Source organism: Microtus oregoni, unplaced genomic scaffold, assembly GCF_018167655.1.
Source record: "Microtus oregoni isolate MIOR12 unplaced genomic scaffold, Mior012 000006F_ref0000085, whole genome shotgun sequence".
Taxonomy (NCBI): domain Eukaryota; kingdom Metazoa; phylum Chordata; class Mammalia; order Rodentia; family Cricetidae; genus Microtus; species Microtus oregoni.
The window spans coordinates 57,058,481-57,074,348 of record NW_024543065.1 but is presented as its reverse complement, the minus strand read 5'-3'; the positions used below and the strand labels follow the sequence as shown (position 1 = coordinate 57,074,348).

Below are 15,868 nucleotides of genomic sequence, written 5' to 3'. Positions count from 1 at the left end.
GTAAACCCTTAGTTTACTCGTTAAGAAATAACGGAACTAGGCTAAGAATATAGCCCAATGGCAGGATGTTTACCTAGCTTGCGCGCTGCCCAGGGTTTGAACCACAGCCCTAGTAGTGTTCCCAGAAGTTCAAGGTCATCCTTGACTACAAAAGAAGTTTAAGGCTAGCCTGAGGTATATGAGAGCCTCAGAGGAAGGGAGGGAGGGAGGAGGAAAAAGAGAGAAATAACTACATAAACAAATGCATAAATGACAGAATTATGGCATCTCATGGTGACTGTGGCCACTCAGCTACTTTCTAGACACCCAGACCGCGGGAGCAAACACCTTCCCCTAGAGTTTGTACTGTGGGCGGGGTTCTGGGCAGGGGCGTGGCCCGTCCCATCCTGGCCCAATGGGTGTCGGTGGGGCGGGGACCTCTTTGCATCTGGGTCCCGCACGGGTTCGCTTCCCGCAGTTCCATCTACCTCACGGGTGCCTCTGGCGTCCCTAGAGGTCTCCGACCCCAGCCCTCCCTCAGCCCACCTTCCCAACCTACAGCCCCCTCTCGCCATTCTCAGATCCTAGCCCGGGACAAAGAGGGATTGCCATCATGGGTGACGGAGGAGGAGAAGGCGAGGACGAAGTTCAGTTTTTGAGGACGGTGCGTATGGTCTGGGTTAGGAGGCTTTGTGGGGATTTCTCGCTGATCTCTTAGGGTCTTTCTGTCTGCTTGCTGGTGGTCTCTGAAATTTGAGGTCACTTTGGGTGATTGTCACTTCGTCTTTCCGTCTCTTCCCATCACTTTTTTGACCGTGGAGAATTATCAGGATTTGGGAGGATCGAATGGGGAGGGGGAGATCTTTAGTTACCCTCTCCTGACATGAGAGATTTGGGGTCACTGAAGGAATACCCCCTCCTCCCATCCTGGAAGCAGACACTTGAGGAAGGTGATTCTAATTCTTGGGCTTAATTTAGCTGTCCTCCACCCCCACCTTAGCCCTTATTCCCTTCTTGCTCCAGGCTCTGACCTATTTAAATTCTTGGAAAGGGGGCTGGGGTGGGTTGAATGACACTGTACTTTTGAACTCCTAGCCTTTGGTGGTCTCGGGGGGGGGGGGGTCTCTTGGATCTTGACTGTTCTTTCCTCCTTGGTTTTGGTGAGGAGGATTAACTACATCTGCTAGTGGCCTCTGAGGGTGTCTGGGTGATGTCTCTCCCATCTCCTCGGTATGTCTTGGGTCTGTCTCTGTCTTTTGTCCCTTGGCTTCAGCCCTCTGAGTTTTGCTGTCCCTCTGGTCCTGTCTCCCTGAATCTCTGATCCCCAGCTGGGGGCAGGGATAGGACTTGGGACAACAGGTGTCTCTCCCAGAATAGCCCTCTTTTCTGGGCTCTGAGCAGGGGACAGGGAGGGGACAAAAGGGGGGGAGGGACTGTCTCTTTCTTAGTCCTTTCTACCACATCCTCCCAGAGGCTGAGATGGGGGTTGGTTTATGAGTATGAGTGATCTTCTCTCTTTTGGGCCAGGTCTGCTGACCCTGCACTGTTCCCTCTCCCTCAGGCCCTAGGTCCATGCAGAAATGCTGACGCAGCATTCCTGACCCAGAATAGGACCCTGGCAGGCTGGGTCCAGTTTCTTGGGAGGGCGGAACAGCTGGGACTGGTAGTGAAGGATGGGGACAGCTGGATATGAAGCCACTGGAGGAGGGCCTCTCCCCAGCCCCAGCCCCTTAACCTACACCATGGGTTTGGCTTTCCACAGCCTAATAAGCCCATGGCTGTGGCTACCAACTCTGAGCAGTCACTCTGCATCAGGCCCAGTGCCCGGGGCCTCAGCCTCCTGAGGTGGCTAATTATATTCTCATTGCCCTATCTTCTGAGGTAGGGCCCTATCTTTATCTCCCTGGGACATCTGAGAGAAACCAAGCCCCAGGTGGTGAACTTGCCCAAGGTCAAGGACAGGAAGTGGTACCACCAAGTGCCATGTGAGGCCAAGTCTTGCTTTCAACAGAGGGAATCTAGTCCCAGGCTTGCTGAGGTAGACAGTCAGGCCAGGTTCACCCAGGCTGAGTCGGTTTTCCTCAGAGTTACTAAGGTTGTGTGATAGCTTCTTCACAAAAATATTTTTTGTGAATCATAACCCACCTGTAAGAAAGAATCTGTATTGCTACCAGGGCGTGGACTACATATTCATAGGTATTATTAAACAAAAAGAAAAAGTCCAGCTTTAAAGCATGGTGTGGTGGTTTATACCTGTGATTCCAGCATTCAGCAAGCTGAGGCAGGAGGATAAAAGTTCAAGGCCACCCGGGGCAACATAGTAAGTTCAAGGCCCATCTGCTTGATGGCGTAATTGACAAGCAACAAATTTCACAGGTTCAAAACAGTTAACCAACCTCAGTACTTTCCTTGGGGCGTGTGTGTGTGTGTGTGTGTGTGTGTGTGCGCGCGCGCACAGTGTTAGAGAGGGCTTCACGTACTGAAAGCTGGCTTTAAACTTGGTACTAGCCAAGAACGACCTTGAACTCCTGGTCCTCCTACTCCACCTCCCAAGTGCTGTGCTGGGTTTACAGGTGTGTGCACCACGCCTGGCTTCAGTGGGTTTTGACCTATTATGTAAACTAAGTAACCACCTTCGAAATCAAAGCAAAGAACACTTGCTACACCCCAGAAAAATCCTCCTGTCCTTTGCAGCGGTCACCCTGTCCTTCAGTCATCACATAGACTCCACCAGTCACCGCCAGAGTTTCATATACAGTATGTGTTCATTTCTCTTTGACTGATTAGGGTATTTTTTTTTACATGTAGCATGTGTTCCTTTTGTGGGGAGCTTATTGCCATCCTGCTGTACAACTGTATTGAATTTGCTTATATCTTCACTTGCCCGGTGCACACCGAAGTCGCCATGTCTGCAATATTTTGTTACTACAGACAATCCCAGTAAACATTCATAGCCTAGAACTCCCTATGGAGGCCAGATTGGCTTCAAATTCACTGATACCTACATGCCTCTGCTTCCCTAGTACTGGGATTAAGGGCATAGTCACACACCTTTTTTTGAATGAAGTGGTTTGAAACAGGATTTCGTGTGTAGCCCTGGCTGTCCTGAAACTCACTCTGTAGACCAAGCTGGCCTTTAATTCAGAGATTCACCTGCCTCTGCCTCCTGAGACAGGCACAGCCACACCTGTCTTGACACACCTGTTTAAATAACAACTTTCATAACCTGATGTCAGACTATGCATGCTTGTTTCTTGTTCTTGTTCTATTTTCTTTGATTATTAAGGGTCCTAGCCATAACCATACAGATCATTTCCCTTGTTTTGAATGTTGTGACCTCAAGCTCCGCTCACACCGGAATCTCTGAGAACCTGGTCAAGTCAGAACCTCCAGAGGACAGGGGGCAGGTTAAAGGTGCGGAACCTCCGCAGACTCCAGGTTCAATGATGGGAGTGGTAGTAGTGGGGCGCTGGGGTACAGGGAAGCTGATTTTTGGTTTGTTTGTTTGAGACAGGGGCTAATATAACCCATGCTGCTGTTGATCTTTTGGAGCCTGTCCTGGAACTAGCTCTTGTAGACCAGGTTGGTCTCGAACTCACAGAGATCCGCCTGCCTCTGCCTCCCAAGTGCTGGGATTAAAGGTTTGTGCCACCACCACCCGGCTTTGCTGTTGATCTTGAATCCCATATCCTCCTGCCTCCACCTCTAAAATATTTGGAGTCATTAATAGGTATTAATAGGTACCCAGCCTGGCTTTGGAAATTGCACTATTGTATTCTGTTCTTCTCTGCCGTCATCTACTAATTATCTACTCATTTAGTCATCTATCTACCTACCTACCTATCATCTATGTATCTGTCATCTATATATCTATTGTCTATGTATCTATCATCTACGTGTCTATCGTCTATATATCTATCATCTATATAGTTATCATCTATGTATCATCTATATAGCTATCATCTATGTATCTATCATCTATATGTCTATCATGTATATATGTATCTATCTACCTACCTATTATTTATGTATCTATCGTCTATGTATCTATCATCTACATATGTATAGTCTAAATATCTATCATCTATGTATCTATCATCTATATATTGTCTATATATCTATCATTTATGTATCTATCATCTACATATCTATAGTCTAAATATCATCTATGTATCTATCGTCTATGTATCTATTATCTTGTATCTATCGTTTATGTATCTATCATCTATATATCTATCATCTATATATCTATCATCTACATATCTATCATCTATGTATCTATCATCTATGTATCTATTGTCTATATATCTTATCAGCTATGTATCTATTGTTTATATATCTATCACCTATGTATCTATTGTTTATATATCTATCATCTCTGTATCTATCATCATCTATTATCTATCTACCTTTCTTTTTCCTTCCTTCCTCCCTGCCTCTCTCCCTACTCTCTCCCTCTGTCTTTCTCTTTATTTCATCAAGATAGGGCCTTGCTATATTGTTCAGGCTGGTCTTGAGCCCCTGGACTCACGTGATCCTCTGTCTCAGCTTCTGGAGTAGATGGGACTACAGGTGCCTCGTTTCAACCAGTTTTGGGAGCAGCGTTTGGAGCCAGAGAGAGTGCGAGTCCGTACCGTGGGATTTGGTTTGCCGTGATGACTAGATTCCTGCTTCTGATTTACATCCTGGTTTTGCCATTCACTTGCTCTCTCTGCTTGGGAAAGTGATTTTAATTTTTTTTCAAGTGGAGAGAGAGAGAGAGAGAGAATAAAAACATCTAATAAGGATTCAAAGGGCCCATATAAGTCTTTCTCTGGCCTCGTAACCTCCCTTATTCCTGCTGGTCCCACCGTCCCGTTTCACTTGTCACCCCTGGACACCCCCTGCACCTCCTGGCCACAGGCCTTTGCACAGGCTGCCTCTCTGGAACATTCCCTACAGATGACCAGTCCTGCTTCTGTTTGGTCAAGGCCCACTGCCACTCTGTTATATCAGTCTGGCTGATTTTTTCCCCCAGAACACCTACCACTGACAGTAAGCTTATGTATTCACTCATCTGTTTACAGAGGGTCTGCACATGAAGAGATCAGCCCCCTGGGGGCGGGGTTTCTCTGCTTTATCTGTTGCTGTGTATTCAGTGCCTGAAACAGTGCCTGGCAGGTAGTAGATAATAAGTGTCTGTTAAATGAGTGGAAGGCAGAAGCATAGGACAACCAGCAAACGCTTGCTAAATCATGCTCAGGTTATATAATTACTATGGATACAGAGATGCCTGGCGTGTACCAGAATGTCAGCGAAACCAGGACAGAGCAATTATCATTAGGCCGTGCTTCTGTCTCCTCCTGGGCCGGGCAAATGGATGGAGAACTGTGTATATGGATGACACTCACGATTAGAACATGTTTATCCGACGCGTTCGGGAGTTTGGAGGTCATGTGATTTCCAGTAGGATATGTAACTTTCTTTAAAAACATTTCCTTACCTTTATTTGATGTGTATGGCTGTTCTGTCTGAGTGTGTGTCTGCGTACTGCATTTAGTATAGCCTTCCCAAGTGGGAGAGGGTAGCGGGTTCCCTGGGACAGGAATTACAGATGATGTAGGTGCTAGGAATTGAACCTGGGTCTTCTGGAAGAGCAGCCATCACAGAGGCCTCCCTCCAGCCTCATTTGTAACTTTCTCGAAAGAGTTTCCTCTGCTACAGAACTTGCTGGGCATAGTGGTACAGCCCTGAATCCCTAGCATTTGGGAAGTGCAGGCAGACCTGCCAAGAACTAAATGTCATCCTTGATTGAAAGGCAATTTGAGGCTAGCCTGGACTACACAAGACTCTGTTGCAAAAACTAAACATCAAAAAAAAAAATCTTTTCCACATTCCACTGTGTCTCTTTGCAAACCCCTCATTAGGAGGTCTCCAGAGGAGCTAGATTTTGATTCTAATCCAATCTCCTCTCACCCCCTGTGAAGCCAGGCATGGAGGCACACACCGGTGATTCCAGCTACTCAAGGGACTGAGTCAGGGGTATCTCATGATCCTGGAACTTCAAGGCTAGCATGGGCAACTTAGGGAGACACTGTCGCAAGAGCAAAAGGAGTGAATGAGAGAACAACCAACCATCCAAAGAGAGACATAGCTGGAGCCTGGCTCGTGCAGAGTGTATCTTTTCTGTAGGGGAAAGAGATGGCTCCACGGCATGGCATGCAGTGTCTTCGCTGGTCTGTCCCTTCTGGTTCCCACCGGTGAACCTTGTCCCTCTGTTCTCCCAGGATGACGAGGTGGTCCTGCAGTGCAGCGCCACGGTGCTCAAGGAGCAGCTCAAACTCTGTCTGGCCGCTGAGGGTTTCGGCAACCGCCTCTGTTTCCTGGAACCCACCAGCAACGCGCAGGTCTGTGTGCACCAGGCACGGGAGGAGAGGCAGGGTCGGGAGGGCAGGGTTTTGATTATTTATTTTTATTTTATGTGCATTGGTGTTCTGCCTGTACGTATGTCTGTGTAAGGGTGTCAGATCTTGGAGCTACAGACAGTTGTGAGCTGCTATGTGGGTGCTGGGAATGAGTCTTTAAGGCTCTGGACCCGGAAAGGTGATTCTGACAGGATGGAGAGGGAGGGGCTAAGATAGAAAAGGGGAGTGGTCTGAGATGGGACCGGAGGAATCTGAGACTAGTAGAAAATCTGAGGTAGGCGAATGTGTGAGGTGGGGCCTGAAGGGGCGGAGCTTGAGACCTGGGCGGGGTCTAAGAGGGGCAAACTCTGAGTTGGCGCAGCCTAGCCAGAAAAATAAAAGGGGATGCTTGAGGCCGGGGAGAGATTTGAGATGGGGGCGAGCTCTGAAGTGGAACGGGCGGGGTTTGAGGTGGGGGTGGTGCCTAATGTGGAACAGGGTCTGAGGGGGGTGGAGAGGGATTTGAAGAGTGAAAGGAGGCGGAGCCTAGGGTGGGGGCGGAGTCTTAGATGGGTGGTGCTCTGTGAACGGAAAGCGCATTGGGAGGATTCCCAAGGGCAAAGAGCTGTGGTCCTGAGTCTTAGGAAGGAGGGCCAAGGATCCAAGAGGAGGAGACTTAGGCAGTTTAGAGGAAAGGGAACCTAACCGGAGAGGACAGAGGATAGAGATGGGAAGAGTGTGTGGCCTTAGATAGCAAGGGTCGGTCGGAGGGCTCGAGGCATGGAGGGAAGCTAGAATCTGAAAGGCAGGTGACTTTGGATTCAAGACAAGAAGGCCCAGCATCCAGGAGAAGTTTAGGAAGGGTTGTCAGGAGGGCGTGGAGGCTAAGAGGCCAGAGAAGCCTGAGGTCCCAGGGTGAGGAGTACTCAGGGTGTGAGAGAAGAAGGGACCTGCAAGGAGGGCCTGGGAACTGAGAGAAGGAGTTGGCTTCTGGTGGTGGAGGAGGTCATCAGGCACCCGACGGGCAGGGAGTTCTGGAATCTGAGGGGACGGTGTGTCTCTCTCTCCTGGGGTATGACTGGAAAGGCAGGGATGAATGCCAGAAGCAGTGTTCTTTTAGGATTGGAGAGATTGGGGGTGATCTCAGGGAAGGCACAGCAGGAGCTTCCTGCCTCAGGGGGAGCAGTGTCAAGGTGATGAGCCACAGTAGGGGGCATCGTGAGACTAGGGGGCATAGAACAGCGGAGTGACAGAAGCGATCTGGAAGTTTCTGTGGAGCTGGGTGAGTTGGAGGAATTTGAAGGAGGAGGCTGAAAGGTGTTTCCTGTGTCTGACTCCTCGCCGGCGCCCCTTGTGGGGTGAGGATGGGGGTCTGGAAGTGAGAACGTTCAGACGAAGGGGCAGACAAAGCACAGTGTGACTGGTGCACGGAAGTCTAATGGCCCCAGTGATGTCTGTTCACCCCCTCAGAATGTACCCCCTGATCTGGCCATTTGCTGCTTCATCCTGGAACAGTCCCTGTCAGTGCGAGCCCTGCAGGAGATGCTGGCCAATACTGTGGAGGCTGGTGTGGAGGTAAGGCTCTGCCTCCAAGGAGCGGGGGACAGGGACAAGGATGGGTGAGGGACCTGGGGGTCGTTCACCATGTGCTCTTCTTCCTCTCTCTGCCCTGCCCCCACAGGCCCTCAATTTGGATAAGTGGGTAGGTCTGGCCTTGGGTGTCATGTCTCTCCTATCACTCCTGACCCCAGGCCTGCTGCTTAGGCCCACATCCTGAACACAGGGGCTGGAGGATTTCCCCCACCCCAGATGTCAGGGGCTGTGGAGCCCAGAACAAGCCAGGCAGGAAGGAAGGAGGGAGCAAGAGGCTTCTGAGCCCCTGTTCCCTGGCCTGTTCCTTTCTCCTCTTCTCTTCTCCTCCCCATCCTGCCCCTCGCTGCATGGGACCTCTTCCCTCACCTCCCTCCATCCCATGTGTGGGTCTGCCATAGGACCTTGTGTCCCCATGACATGGCTCCCTCAGAGCATGGGCATGGGAGAGCCATGATGGAGGCATGATGCCATCAAGGAATTGGTTGCACCTCCTTCCTCCAAAAGGCCAAGTCTCCTCGTGCATGGGAGTGTGTGGCAGCATCAGAGTCACTTTATCCCAATGGTTGACAGTCACGTGGCAGGCGACAGCTAGGATTGTCCTGGTGCAAACAGGACAGCTCTTTTATGTCAGGCTAGAGTAGTTGGGATACTGGGACTCTCTTGAGCGCCCTTAGTCACCTGGAAGATGAATTCATACTCTCTGGGTGATGTCAGGACCTGGTTTATAAGAGAAACAAGGCAGGATGGCAGAGTGGGTTTTGAAGTTTTTGTTTTACAGAACCTCATGTATCCCAGGCTGGCCTCAAACTCTCTAAGTAGCTGAGGTTGACTTTGAATACCCAATGCTCTTGCCTCTGCTTTCCAAGTGCTACAATCACAAGCTTCCGGGCCTTGGGGACTTGTAAAGCACACCATGTCTAGGCTTCTCAGAGGCAGTCCCTGCTGCTACAGATGGGAAAATGGATGCAGACCATTTGTTGGGGGTTTGAGCTGAGGTTTTCTTGCCTGAGCATAGCATTTCATGGGGTTCATATAGCCACCTGTGAATAAGCCATATACTTTGGAAGCTGTGGAAATTTAGGGGTCCCTACTTATTCTGTACCATCTCTTCCCCTGTAGTCATCCCAGGGCGGGGGACACAGGACACTCCTGTACGGCCATGCCATCCTGCTCCGGCACGCACACAGCCGTATGGTGAGTGCACTAACCATAGGTGCAGGCGAAGGAGAGGGTTCAGGCCTGCCAGGAGGCTGACCTCATTCTCCCACCCTAGTACCTGAGTTGCCTGACCACTTCCCGATCCCTTACTGACAAGTTGGCCTTCGACGTGGGACTACAAGAAGATGCAACAGGTGCCAGGGGCTGCGGGCAGGGAGCATGATGGGTGCCACAAACCAGGAACTGAAAGTCTGCAGAGCTCTACAGGTGTGCATAAATGTGCCCTGGAGCTAGGAACAGGGGCCTGGGCACAGAGGGTCTGGACATTCGGATGGACACATTCCAGACAGGCGACGAGGTGGAGAGTCGATGGGGCGGTTGGGGATTTATAGACTCCGGAGTCGGGAAGACTTGGTGACTGTGAGTACTGTGGGGAAGAGCATTGTGGGAAACCATTGTCCTGATGGTCAACCCACTCATAGGAGAGGCATGTTGGTGGACGATGCACCCTGCCTCCAAGCAGAGGTCTGAAGGAGAGAAGGTTCGTGTTGGGGATGACCTCATCCTTGTCAGCGTCTCCTCCGAGCGATACTTGGTGAGTGATCCCATCTCCCTGATAGTCCTCCTGCTCCTGTGGGGGTGTGTGGGATGTGCCCCACCTCTCAACGTTGGCTTGCCCAGTGGGTCTCTGGCTCTCACAACTCCTGGCTTTCTGACATCCCCTATTTCTGATTTCTAATCGCACCCCCACCCCATTTCCTAACTTGCTCTCATTTGTCTGATCTGTGACCTCCGGCCTTCTGTTTCCATTCTATATGTTTCCTGGAGTCTCCCTTTGATTGTTTCCCACTGGGTCTTGATTCTTGTTCATTCCACTGTCTCTGACCCCAGCACCTGTCGACCGCGAGCGGGGAACTCCAGGTTGATGCCTCCTTCATGCAGACTCTGTGGAACATGAACCCCATCTGCTCTGGTTGTGAAGAAGGTGAGGACCTCAGGTCTCTTAGGTGAGGCCATCAAAAGAGATCCTCACTTATGGTGCTTCCGCAGACATGCCCAGACTGAGTCTTGCATCTCACACTTCAGATCTCCCAGTTGTGGCTTCCACAGTACATTTCTTACTGACCCCAAAGGCAGAACCCCAGATCTCAGGTCCCTAGGCCTCCAATTCACTACTACCCGCAAACTCAGCTCCAGAAACTTCCATACCAAGCTCAGTCCTCGAGGTCAGACTCCTCCATGAAGAACTCACAGCTTAGTGGTGGTTCTCAGCCTTCCCAGTGCTACGACCCTTTAATACGGATGCTCGTGCTGTGGTGACCACCAACCATAGAATTATTTTTGTTACTACTTTGTAATTGTAATTTTGCTCTGTTGTGAATTGTACACTTGATCTTAGCCAAAAGGCCGAGAAGCGATTCTGTTGTGAATTGTAATGTAAGTATCTGATATATGACTCCTGTGAAGAGGTTATTTGACTCCAAGGGGTCGTGAACCACAGGTTGAGAACCACCGGTGTAGAGCATCAACCCGGGAGCTTAATCCTGAGACTTCAGTTCTGAGATATAGGCACAGACCAAAGCCCTGGAATCTAAACCTCAGATCCTAAGCCAGGACCCCTGCTCAGACCTCAGAGTTTATGCTGCCACCTTTGGACTCTCAAAAGAATTTTAACTGAAATGTGTGTGTGGGCATGCCCACATGTGTAAAGGTCAGATGATAGCTTATAGGAGACTTTCCTTTGTTATGTAGGTCTTGAAGACTGAACTCAGGTGGCCTGGGTTGGTGTCTGGTGTCATCACCTGCTAAATCACCTTCCTAGCCCCACACACTCAGATTTTAATTTTACTCTCAAAACCCAAAATTCGAGCTCACAGCATTCATACAAGTAAACAAACAAACAAAACAGAAAACGGGGCCGGAGTGACGGCTCTGCAGTTAAGAACACTGGCCATTCTTCACAGATGACCTGGATTTGATTCCCAGCTCCCACATGGTGGCTCACAACCATCTATAACTGCAGTTCCAGGGGATCCGACACCATCTTCTGACCTCCTGGGACACTGGGCCCACCAGTGGTGCAAGATATTTCACACAGACAAAACACCAATACACATAACAAACCACAAACAGACAAACAACAAAACCCCAGGGCAGGGAGAGAGCTCAGCTGGTGAAGTAGGACGTACATCCCACCCTCATCCCCTGTGTTAAAGCCGGGTTCAGGGTCGCCCCATGTAATCCCAGTGCTGGGAGGACCAGAGGACCCACGGGGTTTCCTAGAGAGCCAGTTGAGCTGGGTCAGTGAGCTCCGGTTCCATGAGACTCCTGCCCCCTTCCCCCCAATAAAGTGGAGAGTGACTGAGAAAGACACCCAGTGCTGACCTCTGGCCCCCACACACATGCGCACACATGTGCCTGAGCACCTGCAGACAGAAGTGTACACACATAAACACGGACACGTTCGCACACAGAAAGCACCAACCACAAAACCACACATGCAAACTCTCCCCAGAACAAATGAAGAAAAATAAAACAAGCCTCGAAGCCTGCCGATTTCAGTCTCAGATCCTATAGTAAGATGGCAGAGCCCTCAGTTTTGACTCCAACTTCAGGGTCCTTTAACCAAAGAACCAAGCTGAGTTTTAAACCACTGAGACCCAAGCCCTGAAACCCAGGCCCAACAACTTTTAAAAACACTCAGAAAAAAAAAAAGATTTATTTATTTATATATTTTTATTTTATGTGTATGAATGTCTTGCATACATTTGTGTCTGTGCACATGTGTGTGTCTGGTGCCTGCGGAGGCCGGAAGAGAATGTTGGATCCGCTGAAACTGAGTTTGCACAGATACAGTTCTGAGCTGCTGTGTGGGCGTTCGGAACAGGACTCGGGTTTTCTGCAATGGCGGCTAGTGCTCTTAACTGTGGAGCCATCTCTCCAGCACCTTCGTTGTTTTACTACAAAGCTCAGGTCTTTCCAGATTTGTACTCCGAGCTCAGGGTCTCAAACTCAGATCGTAACCCCAAACCCTGACCTCATATGTCAGCCCAAGATCCCCCAAATCAACACTCAGAATTGAGGTCCTAACTGCCAACTCTAGCCTCAGAGCTGAACGTCGCACCTCCTAACCCTAACCTTTGCCTAGGAACACAGAGCCCAAGAGCAGGGAGCTCTGGACCCCTTACCACACAATCTGACCTCAGTCTCAAAAGGCCAAATCCAAACCCTTAAGTCATGACTCTAAGTCTCCCGACCTTACCCCGGCATGTCCAGATCCTTATGGGTTGGCCTCTGACCTCTGATCCCAAATCTCACATCCCCACTCTTTAGATCTTAAACATGGGCTAAAGCACAGATTGTCAACACTGCTCCCTAGTCCGGTTTCACCTTCACGGGGAAGATAAAGGAACCCTAGACTCCACACTGACTTCCAGATATTTCTGTGAGTCTTGCCTCACAGCAACCACCCTTCCTTGATCTTCCTCAGGTTTTGTGACTGGAGGCCATGTCCTCCGCCTCTTTCATGGACACATGGATGAATGTCTGACCATTTCCCCTTCGGACAGTGATGACCAGCGCAGGTCTGGCTTGGGACAAGGAGACCTTAGGGTCCAGGGGTGTGGGTGGGAAGAAAACATTGGTTGGGCACTCTGTGCTTATTAGCTTTTTGTTGCTATAATGAAATACCTGAGACAGGTCAGGCAGTGGTGGCACACGCCTTTAATCCCAAGCAGAGGCAGGTGGATCTCTGTGAGTTCGAGGCCAGCCTGGTCTACAGAGTGAGTGCCAGGACAGGCTCCAAAGTTACAGAGAAATCCTGTCTCAATCCCCCAAACAAACAAACAAACAAACAAAAACACCAAACAAAATCAACTTTAGTGAAAGATTCTTTTGGCTCATGGTTGCAATCTATGATTCCTTGGCCCTGATACTTCCGGTCCTTGGTGGCACAGTATATCACGGTGACAGTATGTGGCAGAGGCTGGTTTCACATTATGGTATGTGAGGACAAACTAAGGAAAGTGGAAGGGCCAAGATTCTAATATTTCAGGGACCTTCTTTCCACTTCTACCACTTCCAGTAGTCCAACAGGCTGGGGGCCAAGCCTTTCCCAGATGGGCTGTTAGCCACAGGGTTGGGGACTGGAGTCGGCCTTCCTGATCTTGTCCTCTCTTCTAACCCTAGACTTGTGTACTACGAGGGCGGGCCTGTGTGCACTCACGCCCGCTCCCTTTGGAGGCTAGAGCCACTGAGAATCAGGTGCGATGGGGGAAAGGGTGAGGGGCTCCTTGGGGCCCGAGAGGGTGAAAGGGTCTTGAGGGTTATCTGAGGAAGACACTTGAAGGTTTTTGGAGGGACAACCTAGAGAGCCTGAGAGAGATTTGGGTCCTCAGGGATCCTGGAACCCTTGGGGAAGGTGGGAGGTTCCTGAGTGAGAGATGGGGGCTCTGGGTGAAAGTTTGCATCTAGAAAGCTTGAGCCAGGCCCTGGAGACAGCTGGGGAGCTCTGAGGAAGATTCAGGAATCTACCAGAGGAGTGGAGCTGCTGAGCTGCTGAGCAGGGAGGAGAGAGTTCTAAGAAAGATTGAGGGGCCGCAGAAAAGATCTTGGGAACCCTGGAAGGGAGATGATTGAGGAGTTTCAAACCAAGACTATGATATTAATGGCTACTATGAAGGAGTCCCCTGATTCTCACTACTATGGGGGATCCCCTGATTCTCACTACTATGGGGGGTCCCCTGATTCTCACTACTAGGGAGGGGTCCCCTGATTCTCCCCACTGTCACCTTCCACAGCTGGAGTGGAAGCCACCTCCGCTGGGGCCAGCCACTTCGAATCAGGCACGTGACAACAGGACGGTACCTTGCTCTCACCGAAGACCAAGGCCTTGTGGTGGTTGATGCCAGCAAGGCCCACACCAAGGCCACTTCCTTTTGCTTCCGAATCTCCAAGGTTGGTGTGTGTGTGTGTGAGCACACGCTTGCACCTGTGTATGTGTAGGGGGCGAGGTGCCCTTCCTCATCTGCAACCCTGGGTCTCACTCTAGCCTCCTGGCTGTGGACTCTTGCTTGGGGTCTCCCACAGCACCCGGCATAGGAGGCTGATGTCTGTCCCTTGTTCCTGCAGGAGAAGCTGGATGTGGCCCCCAAGAGAGATGTGGAGGGCATGGGGCCCCCTGAGATCAAGTATGGAGAGTCTCTCTGCTTTGTGCAACATGTGGCCTCAGGCCTGTGGCTCACCTATGCTGCCCCAGACCCCAAGGCCCTGAGGCTCGGAGTGCTCAAGAAGAAGGTGGGCTCCTGGAAGGGTGGGCATGTGAGCAGGGGCTGGGTGGGGCTGGTGTTCATTACCCGACATTTGGGAGCCTGAGAATGAGATAGACAGGGAGATAAAAGAGGTGTATGTGTGCGTGTGTGGTGTGTGTGCGCATGCATGTGTGTGGTGTGTGTGTGTGAGTGCATGTGTGCGTGTGTGGTGTGTGTGCGCATGTGTGCGTGTGGTGTGTGTGTGTGAGTGCATGTGTGCGTGTGTGGTGTGTGTGCGCATGCATGTGTGTGGTGTGTGTGTGAGTGCGTATGTGTGTGTGCGTGTGTGTGTGGGGTGTGTGGTGTGTGCATGCGTGTGGTATGTGCATGCATGTGTGTGCGTGTGTGTGTAGTGTGTGCATGTGTGCGTGTGTGGTGTGTGTGCGCATGCATGTGTGTGGTGTGTGTGTGAGTGCGTATGTGTGTGTGCGTGTGTGTGGGGGGGGTGTGTGGTGTGCGCATGCATGTGTGTGGTGTGTGTGTAGTGTGTGCGTGTGCGTTGTGTGTGGTGTGTGTGCGCATGCATGTGTGTGGTGTGTGTGTGTGAGTGCGTATGTGTGTGTGCGTGTGTGTGTGGGGTGTGTGTGGTGTGTGCATGCGTGTGTGTGCGCGTGTGTGTAGTGTGTAGTGTGTGCACGTGTGTGGTGTGTGTGCGCATGCATGTGTGTGGTGTGTGTGTATGGTGTGTGTGCGTGCGTGCACTGTGTGTGTGTGTGTGTGTGTGTGTGTGTGTGTAGAAAGAGAGAGAAGAGCAGAGATAAAGACACACAGAAATTGAAAACTAGGAAGCCATCCACACAGAGAGAAAACAAATAAGGGCCAGCAAGGTGGCTCAGTGAGTGAAAAGTGTTTGCTGCCAAGCTGAGGCCTTTACTTTGACCCCTAGAGCCCCATGGTGGAAGGGGGGAGCTGCCTCCTTCAGGTTGTCTTGACTACCACACTTGTGCATACACACATTCGCTACCCATAAAAATCTTCCAAATAATAACAAGCTGAAAATAACATTCCTAAATTATTGGCTGGGTCTGGTGGTTCTCACCAGTTACCCTAGCGCTCAAGAGGCTGAGGTGGGTGTGGGGAGGGACGACTGTGAGTTTGAGTTTGAGGTCAGCTTGGACCACATAGTGAAACCCTGTTTCAAAAGACCCAAAAGGGAAGGGCCGGGGCTGTAGCTCAGTTACGCAGGGCTTGCCTAGCGTGCATGAAGCCCTAGGTTCCATCCCCAGCACCCTAAGGATGAGGTGTCAACCTTTCCTGACCTGTGCGTGTGCACATCCAGGCCATGCTGCACCAGGAAGGTCACATGGATGATGCACTGTCACTGACCCGATGCCAGCAGGAGGAGTCCCAGGCTGCTCGCATGATATACAGCACGGCAGGCCTGTACAACCAGTTCATAAAGTAAGCCTGCCCACGTCACACGTGTGTACCTGAGAAATGTCACAA

At 50.6% G+C, this 15,868-nt stretch overlaps 1 protein-coding gene across 2 annotated transcripts in view; it reads left to right on the top strand.

The window, feature by feature from the left end:
• Positions 1–592: 592 nt before the first annotated feature.
• The window catches only part of Ryr1 (ryanodine receptor 1), a 127,066-nt gene continuing 111,790 nt past the window's right edge, over positions 593–15,868 (top strand). For both annotated transcript variants that reach the window (XM_041653298.1, XM_041653297.1), the window contains exons 1-12: positions 593–643; positions 6,246–6,365; positions 7,833–7,937; positions 9,075–9,149; positions 9,229–9,307; positions 9,596–9,708; positions 10,005–10,098; positions 12,604–12,697; positions 13,302–13,376; positions 13,913–14,069; positions 14,244–14,408; positions 15,702–15,823. In XM_041653298.1, the coding sequence (XP_041509232.1) occupies positions 593–643; positions 6,246–6,365; positions 7,833–7,937; positions 9,075–9,149; positions 9,229–9,307; positions 9,596–9,708; positions 10,005–10,098; positions 12,604–12,697; positions 13,302–13,376; positions 13,913–14,069; positions 14,244–14,408; positions 15,702–15,823 (1,250 nt within the window). The remainder of the gene's footprint in view (positions 644–6,245; positions 6,366–7,832; positions 7,938–9,074; positions 9,150–9,228; positions 9,308–9,595; positions 9,709–10,004; positions 10,099–12,603; positions 12,698–13,301; positions 13,377–13,912; positions 14,070–14,243; positions 14,409–15,701; positions 15,824–15,868) is intronic.